General features: G+C 41.5%; 1 protein-coding gene across 2 annotated transcripts; it reads right to left on the minus strand.

Annotated features, from left to right (window-relative positions):
* Positions 1–798: 798 nt before the first annotated feature.
* On the minus strand, positions 799–10,205 carry LOC147605945 (dihydrolipoyl dehydrogenase 2, chloroplastic-like). Of its 2 annotated transcripts, none has more exons than XM_086792847.1 (15): positions 9,215–10,205; positions 8,734–8,880; positions 7,611–7,745; positions 7,071–7,188; positions 6,799–6,923; positions 6,012–6,137; positions 5,836–5,916; positions 5,548–5,610; positions 5,343–5,417; positions 3,418–3,496; positions 3,180–3,280; positions 1,878–1,991; positions 1,542–1,655; positions 1,342–1,413; positions 799–1,257 (listed from the first exon to the last, which is right to left on the minus strand). In XM_086792847.1, the coding sequence occupies exons 1-15, from the start codon at positions 9,527–9,529 to the stop codon at positions 1,207–1,209; spliced, it is 1,716 nt and encodes a 571-aa protein (XP_086648973.1). In that variant the 5' UTR covers positions 9,530–10,205; the 3' UTR covers positions 799–1,206. The 2 variants fall into 2 exon arrangements, with proteins under 2 accessions (XP_086648973.1, XP_086648974.1); XM_086792848.1 differs by having other exon boundaries at positions 8,734–8,824; positions 9,215–10,091.
* Between the last annotated feature and the right edge of the window lie 3,934 nt (positions 10,206–14,139).

The following is a 14,139-nucleotide window of genomic DNA, read 5'->3' on the forward strand; positions in this document are numbered from 1 at the left end:
ATCAAGGTTACATTGCACATCTTAACACTCATTACATCACAAGATGCCATACCCCTAAATGCTGCCCCATTCAAAGGTGCCCCAAATTTCGTGCATGTCCCATCTCCAATGACCTTGAGTTGACACTCCAAAATGCTCCACCATTCTTTGTCTGAGCCATATTCTAAAGAAGATAATTGCTACTTTTTGATTTGGGCAAACTCAGTCAAAGAAATGGAGCTGTGTAGCATTGTCATGAAGGTCAACTCAAAATAAAGGAATGGAGATGTTTAGCATTGCCATAACCCAAGAAACATACATATGAGCTACCATTCTAGTAGAAGAGAAATACTTATGTTTTTGCCATGGCAATGGTATAAACCCAAAAACATCCTAAAGTTCTACTATATGGCTATAACAAACGTGCAAGTGATGTAAGGGAGTTTACCAAGATTTGATGTAAAGGAAGGAGTCTACCTAGCTTGATGTATATAACATCAAATGTAATCTCCTAGGACAACATAGTTCAAGAGGATACTTGTCAACACCTTGCACTTCACAAACTTGTCGAGGTCTGGCTCTTAAATGACCACGGCTGTTTGTTCACACCAAACAATATGATTGTGGATGCATGATGACAAGTGTTTAAGTTTACAAAACAAACTGCATGCTTGTTGAGTTTGAAATTTGCAACCAAATACTAAAGCAACAAAATACAGACCACCATACACAACAAGATGCAGTGTGTGTCTAGTTCCAAGAATAAATGTGGTATAAAGCTCAATTCCTAGAAATAGCTCTAAAGAGGGGACCAAGCCATGAAGATAATATTAAACTTGATTATTATTAGTCTAAGGATAAATGAGGGGCCTGCTTAAGGGCTGATCTGAGCCCTTGAACAATCAACTCTGCCTATTTATATGCTCAAATAGCAGCACACCCTTTTAGAGCATTCCTGCTTTGTTTTTAAGCTAGAAAATTAGTGTGACAACCATGGATCATCATGGCTTCCCGTCCTTAGAAAAAGCTAACCTTATCATTCTTATAAAGAAGAATACAATATGCTCACCCCCGAAGCAAGGTAAACATCACCAGTTGCTTGGCCATAACTCCACAACATCAACAACAATGTAAAAGGACTCGAATTGAACTAATGCTACCAAAATTTTTGTCGGTGCTGCAGTGAGACTCCAATGCACCACATTGCTTTGATGTAAGTGCATCTTCTTAAACAGCAACCGGTTCTGTTTTTGCTGCCACGGAAGCGTGCTCTCCGACCTGCAAAGACAAGTTCACATCTGTCCATAAGGTCCTCACATGCAGCCCTTGCTTTAAAAAAAGAAACCCAAAATATCAGCTCACCTTGGCAGACTTGAAAAGTTCATCCAAAACCTCTGACAGAGTAGGGTGTGCATGCACTGCCAATTTGATATCCTGTATGATACAAACATAGTAAAATAGGAAGTTCAGTAATAAGAATCTTGCATCAAATAAATCACGTTAGTTCCATAATATCATAAAATGATTCAAAAAGCTCTCTCCAAAAGTAAAGCAATGCATACTTTGATTGATGTCCCCAGAGCAATAGCATTAGAAGCTTCATGAATCAAGTCAGCTGCATGAAGCCCGAAAATGTGCACCCCCAAGATTTCTCCAGTGTCTGGTCGATAGATCAACTGCAAAATGTTATGATGACATAGGCATGTTAAATTGTAACACTGGACACTCCAACCCCTACCATAAGGGGGGCACAACCGTGCACATACACACACATGCATGCATGCATGCACAATCGCACTGTTTGACAAAGCAATTATGCATGCCTTGATATGATATAAACTTAGAATACAGGTTTTAAGTTTTGGCTGTATCCTTGAGGCGAAAATTCCATAACTAACCTTAGCAATGCCTTCACCTTCATTTTCAGCCAGAGCCTTTGTGTTGGCTTTAAAGCTGGTCTTGGCAACACTTACTTCAAAACCTTCCTCCTCTGCCTTTTTCCGTGCTTGAGGCTGAATGCATGATTTCATGAACCATTCACATAAAAAATCATGGAGTACAGAAAAAAGTCAAGCAAACATATTTGGTAACAAACTGACTGTTGACAGCATATTCCTAGTCATATACCTAAGCAAGTTTATTGGGCCATATCAAACCAACCTTGTTCCTACCATATTTAAAGGCTGGCTACACAACCAACCAGCTCCTGCACATCAGCAGAAGGCCATTCCAGCTGCCCATCAGGGATGGACAACCAAGATCGTCCAATCCAGCCTAAGCTTTCTTTGAGCCTTGATCCAATTACACCACTCAAAACCCTGTAATTTCTACTCAAACTCCTTCAAATGCCCAAACAAAAATCCGAGCTACTCAAGACATTAAAGCTCCAAGTTTCTTTTGGCACACCATCTAATGGGGTAACATATGATCCAGATTTCCAACTGAAACAGACACCAGATCCTGTACAAGCCCGTATGACCATCGTGTACAAACATACAAGTCGAAGGGGTTGCTTGCAGGCTCACCGCCTAACCACATCTCTACCCAGAGCACCCCTGCACCTGAGGCTAGACTCACACCGACCGTGCAGATCACCCAAAACCGGGTGTCTCTTGCCATTGGAGCTCACGATCCAAGTGTCTGGCTAGAGTTTGGTCATGGTCTGATCTGGGTCTTGATCGCTCAAACCCCAGGCATGGGAGCCAACTATCCAAGTGTCTGGCTAGAGCTTGGTCAGGCATCTGTGAATCCCTTGATCTCCCAGGGATTCTACAGATGCCTGATACTGAGCAATCGACTCACTCACAGGCTTGGAGTCAATAATAAAGGCAAGCAACAGCTTTAAAAAAGCTTAGCCTCGTAATGAAGCTGGCTTAGTTATACCCTCTAAGCACATAGCAAAATCCCTCATTTGACTAGTACCTTCCCATCAAACCTAGAAGGAAATCAAAGAACTGTCAATTGAGCCACATAACAGTCTCCCAAGGCTATATTAAAAGATAGATTGCACTGATGGAACAGCAAGTCACTTGAGATATATCAGTCAAAATGAAGAACTCTTTGAGATGATCATATTGAGACTGTCCTTGCTCTCTTGTTTCTGATTAGAGTAGCTCAATATGCATGACTAAGAGACCAAAAACAAACCAAAAGTGGAAAACTTGTAAAAGAAAAGCAACAGCTTTATTTATCCCACATACCTCAGTGAGTCCAACCATACTGATCTCTGGGTGTGTGAAGCAAGCAGCTGGTACACTCAGATGGTTGAGGACATTATTGCTACCGGAAATTTGTTCAATAACTGCAAAAAGTGGAAATTGAAAAATTCTGTAAAGCATGTCTTGAAATCTAGTAATGGCATCAATTCCTGATGTAGAGAATTGATTGAGAGCAAGAATTTATTAGCACCCAAGCTTACAACGCATCCTGCCCACACACCTGATATACCCTGTGCACTGGCCGCATGTGCAAGCATCATCTTTCCATTGGCATCTCCAATGCAAAACAGACTAGGAACCTGTGAAATAACATTTTTTAATAAGACCTGTAAGAATTGGTTTTGCTATCACATACATTATCAGAATTCCAAAGTTTCTTCATCACGGTTTTCTTAGGACAGGGTTCACTCTGGTTCTAGATGGCCTTCCCAAACTTAAACTTTCGTTTAGGCTTGGGTGTCAAATTGAAGGGGGGGGGGGGGGGGAGAGAGGAAGTAAGTGTTTCTTCTTTATATCACTCCACCAAGTCAAGGCCTTCCCTTTCAGGAAGCCCTGAACCATCTCAATTTTCCAGTTATCCAGAAAAGGGTGGAACTCAAAGTGAATGTTCCAGCGGTTCAGCCAAGAGTCAACAAACTCCTATGTCCTCTCCTCCTTATCACCCACAAAGATATCAGCAGTGTGAGAAGGAGCAATCAAGCTAGGGGTCATGAAAGGAGGCAGGTTCGCCACAACCTGCTGGACGAGCGTGAGTTGATCCCTCAAAAGTCAAATCTCCTCCCGAACATTTTCCATCTCGGCATCAAAACAGGCTTTCTCCACCGCTTCCACTTCATCACCCTTGAAACAAAAGAAAGTAAGCTTGAACTGGGTTGTCGATGCTTTGAGTATGGAAGAGAAAGAAAGTGGAGAAAAGAAAGGTAAAATTCCCACTTTGAGGCAGAAAAAAACACCCTGTACACCAAGGAAATGATGGATTGGTTCGCGTCTTCCCATACTGACTATTAGCTACCTGCTGTTGAGCTGTATGCAAATAGTAGTATACTGGTATTGACTCTCATCATGATTGTTGTCCTGTATGCAACTATGAGAGAGGGGCTGACTGTTTATAAGCACTTAAGAGAGAAAAACATAGAAAAACAGGTCGTAGCTTTTTCTCGTGTTTCTTTTTTAATGCTTTAGAGAGGTGCATGAGAGGCTGTGTTTTTTCTGTGTGTGTTATTTTTGACGCTAAATACAAGCACGCTTTTCCCTTCAAATATGAAGGCTTTTAATAAAAATCATTGTGTGCTTTTGTTTTTTTCCCAAACTTAGGAAACGTTTGTGCTAAACTAAGCGCTCCCCTTTTCTTCATGCCACCCCGCTGCCGCCCCCTTTGCTGCCACTTGCTATATGGATGCCCAAACCTGAGCGTACACTGCTGTATGGCTGCCTATGACCTACACCACCTGTACGGCTGCCATGTGACCATACGCTGTATGGACACCTGCGCATTCAATCTGGCCAACCGGGGGGTATGTTGCCAACGAACTTACAAACAAAACAAGGTGGTGGCTTCCAGAGTAGCCACGGAAGACAACAAGCAGGAGGTCCCCACCAGAAAAAGGGCAGTTGAGGGCAGCCTCGGTGAGGCAAAATGGAGCAGCTACCATGGAGTCCTCTGAAGGGGGAAAGACCAGAGTAGCATTCACAGCTACCTCAGGTGCCTTCCAAAGAGTGGCAGGAAGTGGGGAAATAAAAAACAGGAGGAGGAGAGAAGGCCGGAGAAGAAAAACACGAGAGCAGGAAAAAAGGGGAGCGGGGAACTCAAAATGGCCAAGGACGAAGCAGAAACGAAGGAAAGACAAGGTGGAGAGCAGGGAGAAGGGCCTATAAGAAGGGAAGGAAGGTAGGGGAGCTGGCAAGTGCATTGGGGCTAGGCTCAGGTAGACAGCACGGCTGTAGGTGAGGAAGGAAAGGCAAACACACGGAGCAGGGGAAGGAGGAGGGGGGAGCCAGCTAGCAGGGGCTGCTGCTCCAATTCACTCAACTAATGTTATGCATTAAAATCTCTCAAATCTTCAAAACACCTACAGCAAAATGTACTGAGGAGGCAGATAAAGGACAAGATGGGTAAGGTGAAGCAAAGTTTGACGAGTGACTAACCAAATCACCATTTGCATCAATCACTTGCATCCGCTCATCCACTGGAACAAAACCTCGCTCGGTGACCACATTAACCTGTGCAGTTCATTCATGTTATCAATGCCATAACCAAAGTTGCCAATTTGAGTTACAAGTAAACACATCAACTCCCCTCCCTGAACAGCAGACATCATGCACACTATAGAAGCTAGGTATCATAATGTACATTTTCCAGTCCCAATCCTTTGGTGAAGGGTGCACGACCTGTGGCTATAAGAGCTGCATCAACCTGTACATCATCACAAAATTTGGCTTTCAAAGTTTGTCAACTAATCAAGCCAAACAGCGACCTAAACTCCTTTTATAGCATAAAAAAGAAATAGAAATGTGCCATTAAGGATCACATATATATTCTTCCATTTACAATCACATATAAAAGATGTTCCTCTATTTTTGTTTAACATGCAACTGCTACCTCTAATTGCAATAGGCAAAACAACTAGGCAATGGTTACCTCTAGAGTGTCCTTGGGCTCCTTGGTCTTTGTATCAACCAACTCAATGAGTACAGGTTTCCCATCCTTTGCTGGGGTGATCTGCAATCATCATAAACCCTCTTCAGGAAAAAAATGGAACCAGACCTCAATCAAGTAACAGAATCCATAATCGATTCAATGATAGCACAAATCACCTTTTTGGCAAGAACTCCTGTATGGTAATCGATTTTGCGTGGATTGATCAAAACCCTTTGTGCAAGTTTTGTTATCTCTGGGTCAAACCCAGGCATAAGGCTATCCAGAGCTTCAATAAAAGTAACCTGTTATACATCAAGACATTAAATGGTCATCCAATCTCTCAATTTTCAAGAATGAAACACATCATGCCTAATCAAACCACTAAGCTATTACATAGTCGGCATGGATCAGATATGGGCTATGTTATATTCATGCAAGGTGTGACATGGATTAGCAGTAGGCTATATGGGGAGGGAGTTAGTAATCCCATAAAAGCAAGCAAATTGATAGTGCCTTTGAGCCTACATAAGTGAGTAAGTGTGCACATAAACTGAGTGTGGTATGGGATGCATCTAAGCTCTTGAGGCCTCATATTCAAGTGCATCACTGAGTCTAACTCTCCAATTCTCAGTAATGGTCCAGACTAATCAGGCCTGTGGTTGGGTTAGGGTGAGCACGATTTTGGGAAAAAAAAAACATGAGGTTTACCTTTTACACGGTAAAATGGTTTTTTAACAAGCTAATAGGTATAGCATTCAAACAAGCACAAGCTCATGCATGTGCTCATGTCGCGCCATGAGTGTAAGGTTGTAAGCAGAAGCCAATTCTTCCATCAAACAGGCCATACAGTAAAGTTTCGGCTAGCATAAAGATGGCCTTCCAACCTTCAAGACCATCCATGATAGTTCTGATGGAGACTAATAGATATGCATGGCCAGGACAAAACATGGTATAGAAACTAACCTCACTTCCAAGCGCAGTATACACATCACTAAACTCGAGTCCAATGTAGCCGCTGCCTACAATAGCGATCCAATCAGGGACCCACTCCAGCTTCAGGGCATGGTCACTCGTAAAGACTGTTTTACCTGAGAAAAAGAAGATTGCAGCAAGTACCTATTAAGCCAAATTACAGTCTCTCTTTTAACTTTCATGTCTTCAACAATCTTTGAATGTGGATACTTATATACCACCTTTGAGCCAATGACAATCCAACATAATAGCCACTCACATACCATCAATCTCAATTCCAGGTGGCACGAAAGGCACAGATCCTGTAGCAATGATAATATTTTTGGCAGTCACAGTTTTGTCTGTGTAGCCAACTTTTCCATACTTGACTTTTTGCGGACCCTGAATGACCAGGTAAAAATCCACACTAAGAAGTTGAGATTATATAGTTTCAAAACAATGGTCAAATAGATAATTACTGTAAAAATCAAGAAGACTTGAGGACCTTTGATTGCACAAGGAGGCTTCACTTAGTAAATTTAAGGAAAGCGAAAGCGACATACATGCATGGCCCCATACAAAATACCCTTGTATACACCTCTTGCAAGGAATTTTTGTACCCTCTTACACAAGATATGAACGTAAAGAGCCTTTTTTATGTAAGATTTTGTACCAAAAAAACAATTCTACCCTTTGTGTATATGCTATTTCCCAAGCTCAAAAAAATCCATATTATGCACCCACGTATTACAAGCATAGTACATAGGTCCTCCTTGTGTTACTATTGACCACAATAGGTCCACGATGAGAATGGGACTACTGACCACAATTGTTCCGACGCCAGTCAAAATGTCCACCCCCAAAGCTTTCATCGAATTTGTAAGGTTTCCTCTTATGCGTGTCGCCAGATTGTTTGCATGGTCTGCTACTGCTTGCCTTTCGTATCCTGCTTCTGCTACCTGCCGTTTGGCATGAGATCAGCATACTTGATGCTCAAAGATAATCAAATGTGCCATTAAGTCCAATAATCATCAAACATGTGAGTAAATCAAGCTCAAGGATCAGCAAACGTGTCATTAAGCTCAATAATCATCAGAGTGCCATTAATATGAATGGTAGAACATAACTGATGCTCAAGGATCATCACGTGTCACTAAGCTCAAGGATGATAAAATATGTCAATATTTCTCATGAAAGGTCTGGACAATATAGCATTTTGGTTTGAATCTTGAAAACATGCACAACTCAAGATGCTTCTCATCCTTTTTTGAGTAATAAAGAATAGCAAACTTCTCACTTTTCTTTGAGTAAGAGAGAGTAACATAGTCACCTTAGTTCCCATGGTTAACATGAAAAGGAGACAAACTTGGCTTTTGTGAGAGTTAGCTTATAAAGCTTCGAACAAAAACATGCATTATAAAGCTTCTAACAAAAACATGCATTACGCAACATGTAAACAGTTTGACACATCCAAAAGTCAAGGTTATTCTCACATGTTAAATAAGATACAGCTAGTTCCCAAAAAACAAAAAAAAGAGCAACTTAACTTCAAGGCTGACCAGAAATTGCATGAGAAGATGACCATCATCACCACAAAAGGTGGAAACTACTTTCAAAGTCCACTAGGGTATGACTCTGTACAAACATATGAGCCCTCTATGTTGATCCTTGAACGTAGGAGGGTGTGATTAAGAGTGGCCAATATAAGGGCTCGCAACAAGTGCAAAACCCAACCTTCTATGACATGAGGTACAAAACAAGTACTAAGGAGACTAAAATAACTAGAAGCAGGCCAAGAGGATAGCCTTGAGCACTTTACTTCAAGGATATCAGGTTTGTTTAAAAGCATATTGTCCATCCTTGAAGTGAAAAAAACTAACTTTTAAGCTTTTGGACACACAAATTTGATCTAATAAAAAAATGAAAAATCTTCAAATCAATATGTACCTTGATACCCAGAGCCTTGAGATGATGCTCATCTTGAAGTTCTCGCATGCGCCCACTAACAGCCAACAATGCTTTTGACGGCACGCAGCCTCTGTTCACACAAGTTCCTCCAACAACATCACCTTCAATTATGGCTGTCTTCAAACCCTGTGCATATGATCGATAAACTCACATGACCTTTGAATTTGAGGGCTATGAAATTTCGTTTGCACAAACGCACTGACCTTGATTAGTTTGTTGTTATAAACTCAATTTGCCAAATGTTTTAACCAAATCTTGAATTGCTATGCATGGATGCTTTCAATTCATGAATGAATAAGGAAATAACCCGGTTCAGCCACACCTTTAGGGTAATTGCTCTTAATGTACCCCATTTCAGACAGACCCTTAGATTTATTGCTTTTCATTCAACACATAACTCCAGGCATAAAATTATCCATAAATCAGATGTGAGAAACCTTAGGAAGAGTATTTTCCTTACCTTTTCAACTGCATGCAATGCAGCGCCATGCCCACCAACACCAGCTCCAATGATGATAACATCATAATCAAAAGCTTGAGGGATACCATTGTTACTGCTGCCGGAAGCCATTACCCTCCATTGCGATGGCGAGCCAAGCTTCTCTTGCTTATGGGGCCTTAATCCACTTGAACCCACTTTGCCAGATGAGCTCTTGATGGCGATAAAGTGTCTGTGAAGGCCGCAGAAGGCAAGCCCGCGAGGGTTAGCAACAGGAAGAGAGCTCCGATGGGCTGGGGAAAGCAGGGAGGAAGCTTGGAAAGATGAGGCCTCCATAGCTTTTCTGGAGAGGAACGCTATGTGGGTTGTCCTAAATTTTCCGTCTCAAATATGTGGTGTTTTCTTCTCTGCCCGGATCTTCCCTCTCGGAACGCAAAATCTGTGTTCAAGTTCTCCTTCTCTGGAAAAATCTGCCCTCTGCGAATGCGAAAAACTATGTGGGTTTCTCTAAATCTCCCCTCTTGGAACACAAAAAGCTATGTAATTTCCCCTTTTCTGCTCCCTCTCTGAGTGCATGCGGGTTTCTCCAAATGCAGGTGCGGATGCGGATGCGCTAGAGTTTGGGGACGATATGGGATCATGCAAAGTGAGAGTGCAGGCAGCAGTTGATGAGGAGCTGCTCTTGAAGGTAGATTTATGGGGACGAGGGATGCGTTACTGCAGAAGAGGGAGCGAGGGGTTCAAGGCACATGGGGCAGGTCAGCAGCGATGAGGCCAAAGGTTTTTGTTTGATGTGAGATCAAGACAATGGTTAGGTAAAGATGGGCCTCAATCTACCGTCTGTGCTCTGCTCGTGCCGCCCATCTGCCAAGCTTCAACCAGAACCACCAGGCTTGTTTTCTTAACATGCATTTAATCCCATGTTTTATGTGCAAAATTATCAGTAAAGAGGCTAACCATAATGTTTTACATGCCAATTTTTTTTTGTGTGGATTTGCAGCCAGTCAAAATCAATCCAGCCAATAACCTAGGACTGCTGGTATATACTGTGTCTAGAATAACTAGTAGCCCACACTTCTTCGCGTGCGTAGGGATTGAACTATCAAATTCAAATTCAAATCTCTCAGAGTCCATATATCATGAATCTCTCTAGGGTCTATATCTCTCTCCCTGGCTGATGTGCCACATGGCACACCTTATCCTTTTCTTTACCCCTGAAGGGAGTTAGTTAGTCTGGTGTTCAATATGTAGACAAAATCATACAAACAATGAATGCCGATCGAGACCGTTGCTATATTGTGCGACTTGGAAATCATGAGGTATCAATGTATAGATATGATGCTCAACCGCTTGCCCAAGTGCCGGTAGCTAGACTAACTCTAGCCCTACCAACACTACCAACCTCCCAGCATGGTAATACGAGACCTACACCTTTGCTAGGACAAGGGTACACACGAGGAATTTATAAAGTACCCGACATACCCTTACCAGCACCCATCCTACCACCACAACCACATCCACCAAAGATTACCCGTGATTAATTAGGCTTTGATCAAATAACCACGATTTGCACGAGTCTAAACTTAACCATGACTATTATGAGGAGCCACAGGATATTGTGCCCAACTTCTATGTCATGCAAGGAGAAACACCAGTGCTCGTATTTTAAACCTTTGTCCAATGGAAGGGGAGAGACATGAATATAATAACTTGGAGACCCCCAATACGTTGCTTCCATTGTCAGGGACCTCATAAGGTAGCAAAATGCCCACACAAAAACTAGGTACTTCTGCTTCTATCATAGCTCCAACATTTAAATAAGCAGGGAAGCATCAACTTCCACCAATCCTTCAATAAGCCTCCACTTGCTTAATGTTTGACCAAGATGCTTTGTAACACAATTAAATGTGCTAAACATGCCCAAACCCACTAAATGAACAAAGATAAGGTGGATGTTCACCAGTCATTGGTTCCTACCTCTAAAAAGGGTAGGAGGTGACGACTAAAAAGGGTAGACAAGGATAATGGTCCTGATCCAAGATGGTTCGGATGAAGGGACATTTAATTGTTAGCACAGTTAAATGTGCTAACACATGCCCAAATGAAAAAAGATAAGGTGGATGTTCACTAGTCAATCATCGGCTCGTACCTCTAAAAAGGATAGGAGGAGACCACTAAAAAGGATAGACAAGGGTGATGGTCCTAATCTAGGATGGTTCGGATGAAGGGACAATAGAAACAAGTTCAACAGGGTCAAGTCAAGAAAGTGTCCCTATACAGATAATCCCTAAACAAATGGCTCTAAAAAGGCCAACAATCCCAAAAGGCATAGGAGAATATTCTAACATAGAAACAAAAATTGAAAAACTTGAAATAGCCAAGGGATTGCTAGGAGAGACTCAAGGGGAAAGTGAGTAAAAGCTTAAAAATAATAAAATCCTTGAAATAGTATACGCTAGAGAGGATCGGATACAAACAAAGGAATCGGACATTCTACATAACAAGGGGATGAATAAGAGGAGCTTGGCTCCTAGAATGAGTCAGAGAAAGCCCTCATGAATAGAATGTTTGAAACCATGGAAGAGGTTTATACTCCTCGATCTGAAAATGGTATCAGAAGCCTGGTAAGGGATAGTGAAGTAGCACGTGTACCACAGGATGTAGCTAGCCTGACGGCATTCTTGTCATCAGAGGTGAAAATGTCTATTGGACCCTTGGTCCGTATAGTAATTCTACCCTATGGAGGGATGTAAAAGAGTTGGTTAAAGGAACCTTGGAACCAATGATTCAAACTTGGACAAGAACACACAATTAAGACTCCACAGCATTTGAGAGAAGAAAGTAACACTCCCAAGTTTATACAAATCCCAGTGAACTAGTTAGGGCATTACCACATGGAAATGATGACATAAACATAGCTATCCCTATCTATCATAACGAGTACCAGGCAATTGTAATCCTAGATATGGTGGAGCAAGGGTGAGCATTATTACCAAGAGATGCTGGGAATAATGGGATAAACCAACATTAGAACAAACAGAGCTTATCGTGAAAATGGCTTATGGAAACCAAATTTATTCCACTATCATTACACAGTTGTAGTGATAGACTTCTTACGCCAACCAGACTCTTATAATATTATACTTAGCATACCTTTTATGAGGAAGGCCAGATTAGTGCATGATTGGGCTTTAGATAAAATCTACTCACAAAAAGATGCCCAAGTTCTAAAGGTGGACTTACAATCTTGGAAGACTCGGTAACCTCTTTGGAAATGAGTCAGTCGTCTGACTGACCACCACTACATCAGTACAAGTGTGCAAATCACAGATATTGCTCAATAAGATTAAGGAGGAGGATTTGATGTATGCATCACTTCCACCAAATTTTAGTGAAAATTGGATGCACATATTGTCAACAACAATCGATATATTCCCTACTCAAGTAACTAAGTACATGGATTGGGATGAAATGACAAACAAACTCGACTTCTGTTACGATGATAAGCGTGGGGACTATTGTTGAAATGTCTGAAACAAAGTTGACAACAAGCTTTGATAGTGAGGCATCGCCAACAAGAGGAAAACGCGTAAGAAGATGGTTAAGGCAAAAGCACTACCAGGCTAGACGTAACAACATGCTACGAAGCCAGTGGACAGATGCACACTGGTTGAGGCCACAATAGTGCACGAAGAATTCTTATAAAATTGGGATGACGATCTTGAAAAGATTATGACCTTTGGTAAGGCGCATGAGAGGACCCCAAGCCCTAGTAAAAGTTGAGCCACTTCTTTCTAAGTCAAAAAGGCATAAGCAAAACAAGGCCTTGGTTAGGTAGAGCAAGAAGGCAAGAAGATATTAGCCCAAAAGGAGGCAGAGCAAGATAAGGTATTCAACCTAAAGACCACTACAAAACATATGGGTGAATGGATAGTAGTCCACCTTGGAGCCCAATGTCCTAAGGAGGGGCAAGAGGGAATCTCTTATGATGGACCCGCTAAAGTCAAAGAGGTGGACTTAGCTACATGAAGGGAGGAGCCCAAACCAGTGTTCATTGACTCTTGAAGAAGAAAGGAAAGTGGTTGAGCGCCTAAAAAATTTTAAGGATTACTTTGTCTAGAAATACATGATATGAAGGGAGCACCACCAGAAGTGGTATAACACATGATTCCTATTATTAAGGAACCAAGGCCAACTAGGCAAAGGCCTTATCAGATGAACCCCAAGTATTATGCTATTGTGTAGGAGAAAATTAACAAACCAATTGCAGTAGGCTTCATTTATGAAATCGAGCACACTGATTGGGTATCACCTAGTAGAGATCAAGGCTAACTAGGCAAATGCCTTATCAAATGAACCCCAAGTATTATTATTATATGCCAGAGGAAATTGATAAACTTATTACAACAAGGCTCATTTATAAAATTGAGCACACTAACTGGGTATCACCCATTATCATTGTGCTGGAAAAAAAATGGGAAGCTACAAGAATGTGCCGACCTAAAAAAGTGGCCACGTGGAAAGATTACTACCCGTTAACAAACATGTGTTAGAAAGGGTAGGCTAGCGAAGAGGCTTATGGATTTTTAGATGGATTCTTTGCATATAACTATGTCTATCGCACCTAAGGATTAGCACAAGACCACATTTACAATGATGGAAGACATGTTTGCCTATCAGATTACACCCTTTGGACTAACCAATGCCCTTACTACATTACAACAGCTAATGTGCATAGCTTTCAAGGACTATCTACAAAAGTGTTTAGAAGTCTTTATTGACGACTTGTGTGCTCACTTCAAGTGGACAAACCACCTAGCTTGATTGAGAAAAGTATTTCAAAGGTATCGGTTGTATTGAATATCTTTAAAACCATTGAAATTTTAATTTCAAGTCAAACAAGGTATTATATTGGGACATATTGTGTCTTAAAACAGTGTCTCCAC

The sequence above is a fragment of the Cibotium barometz genome, chromosome 58 (assembly GCF_041138505.1).
Source record: "Cibotium barometz isolate CiBa-2024 chromosome 58, ASM4113850v1, whole genome shotgun sequence".
Lineage (NCBI taxonomy): Eukaryota > Viridiplantae > Streptophyta > Polypodiopsida > Cyatheales > Cibotiaceae > Cibotium > Cibotium barometz.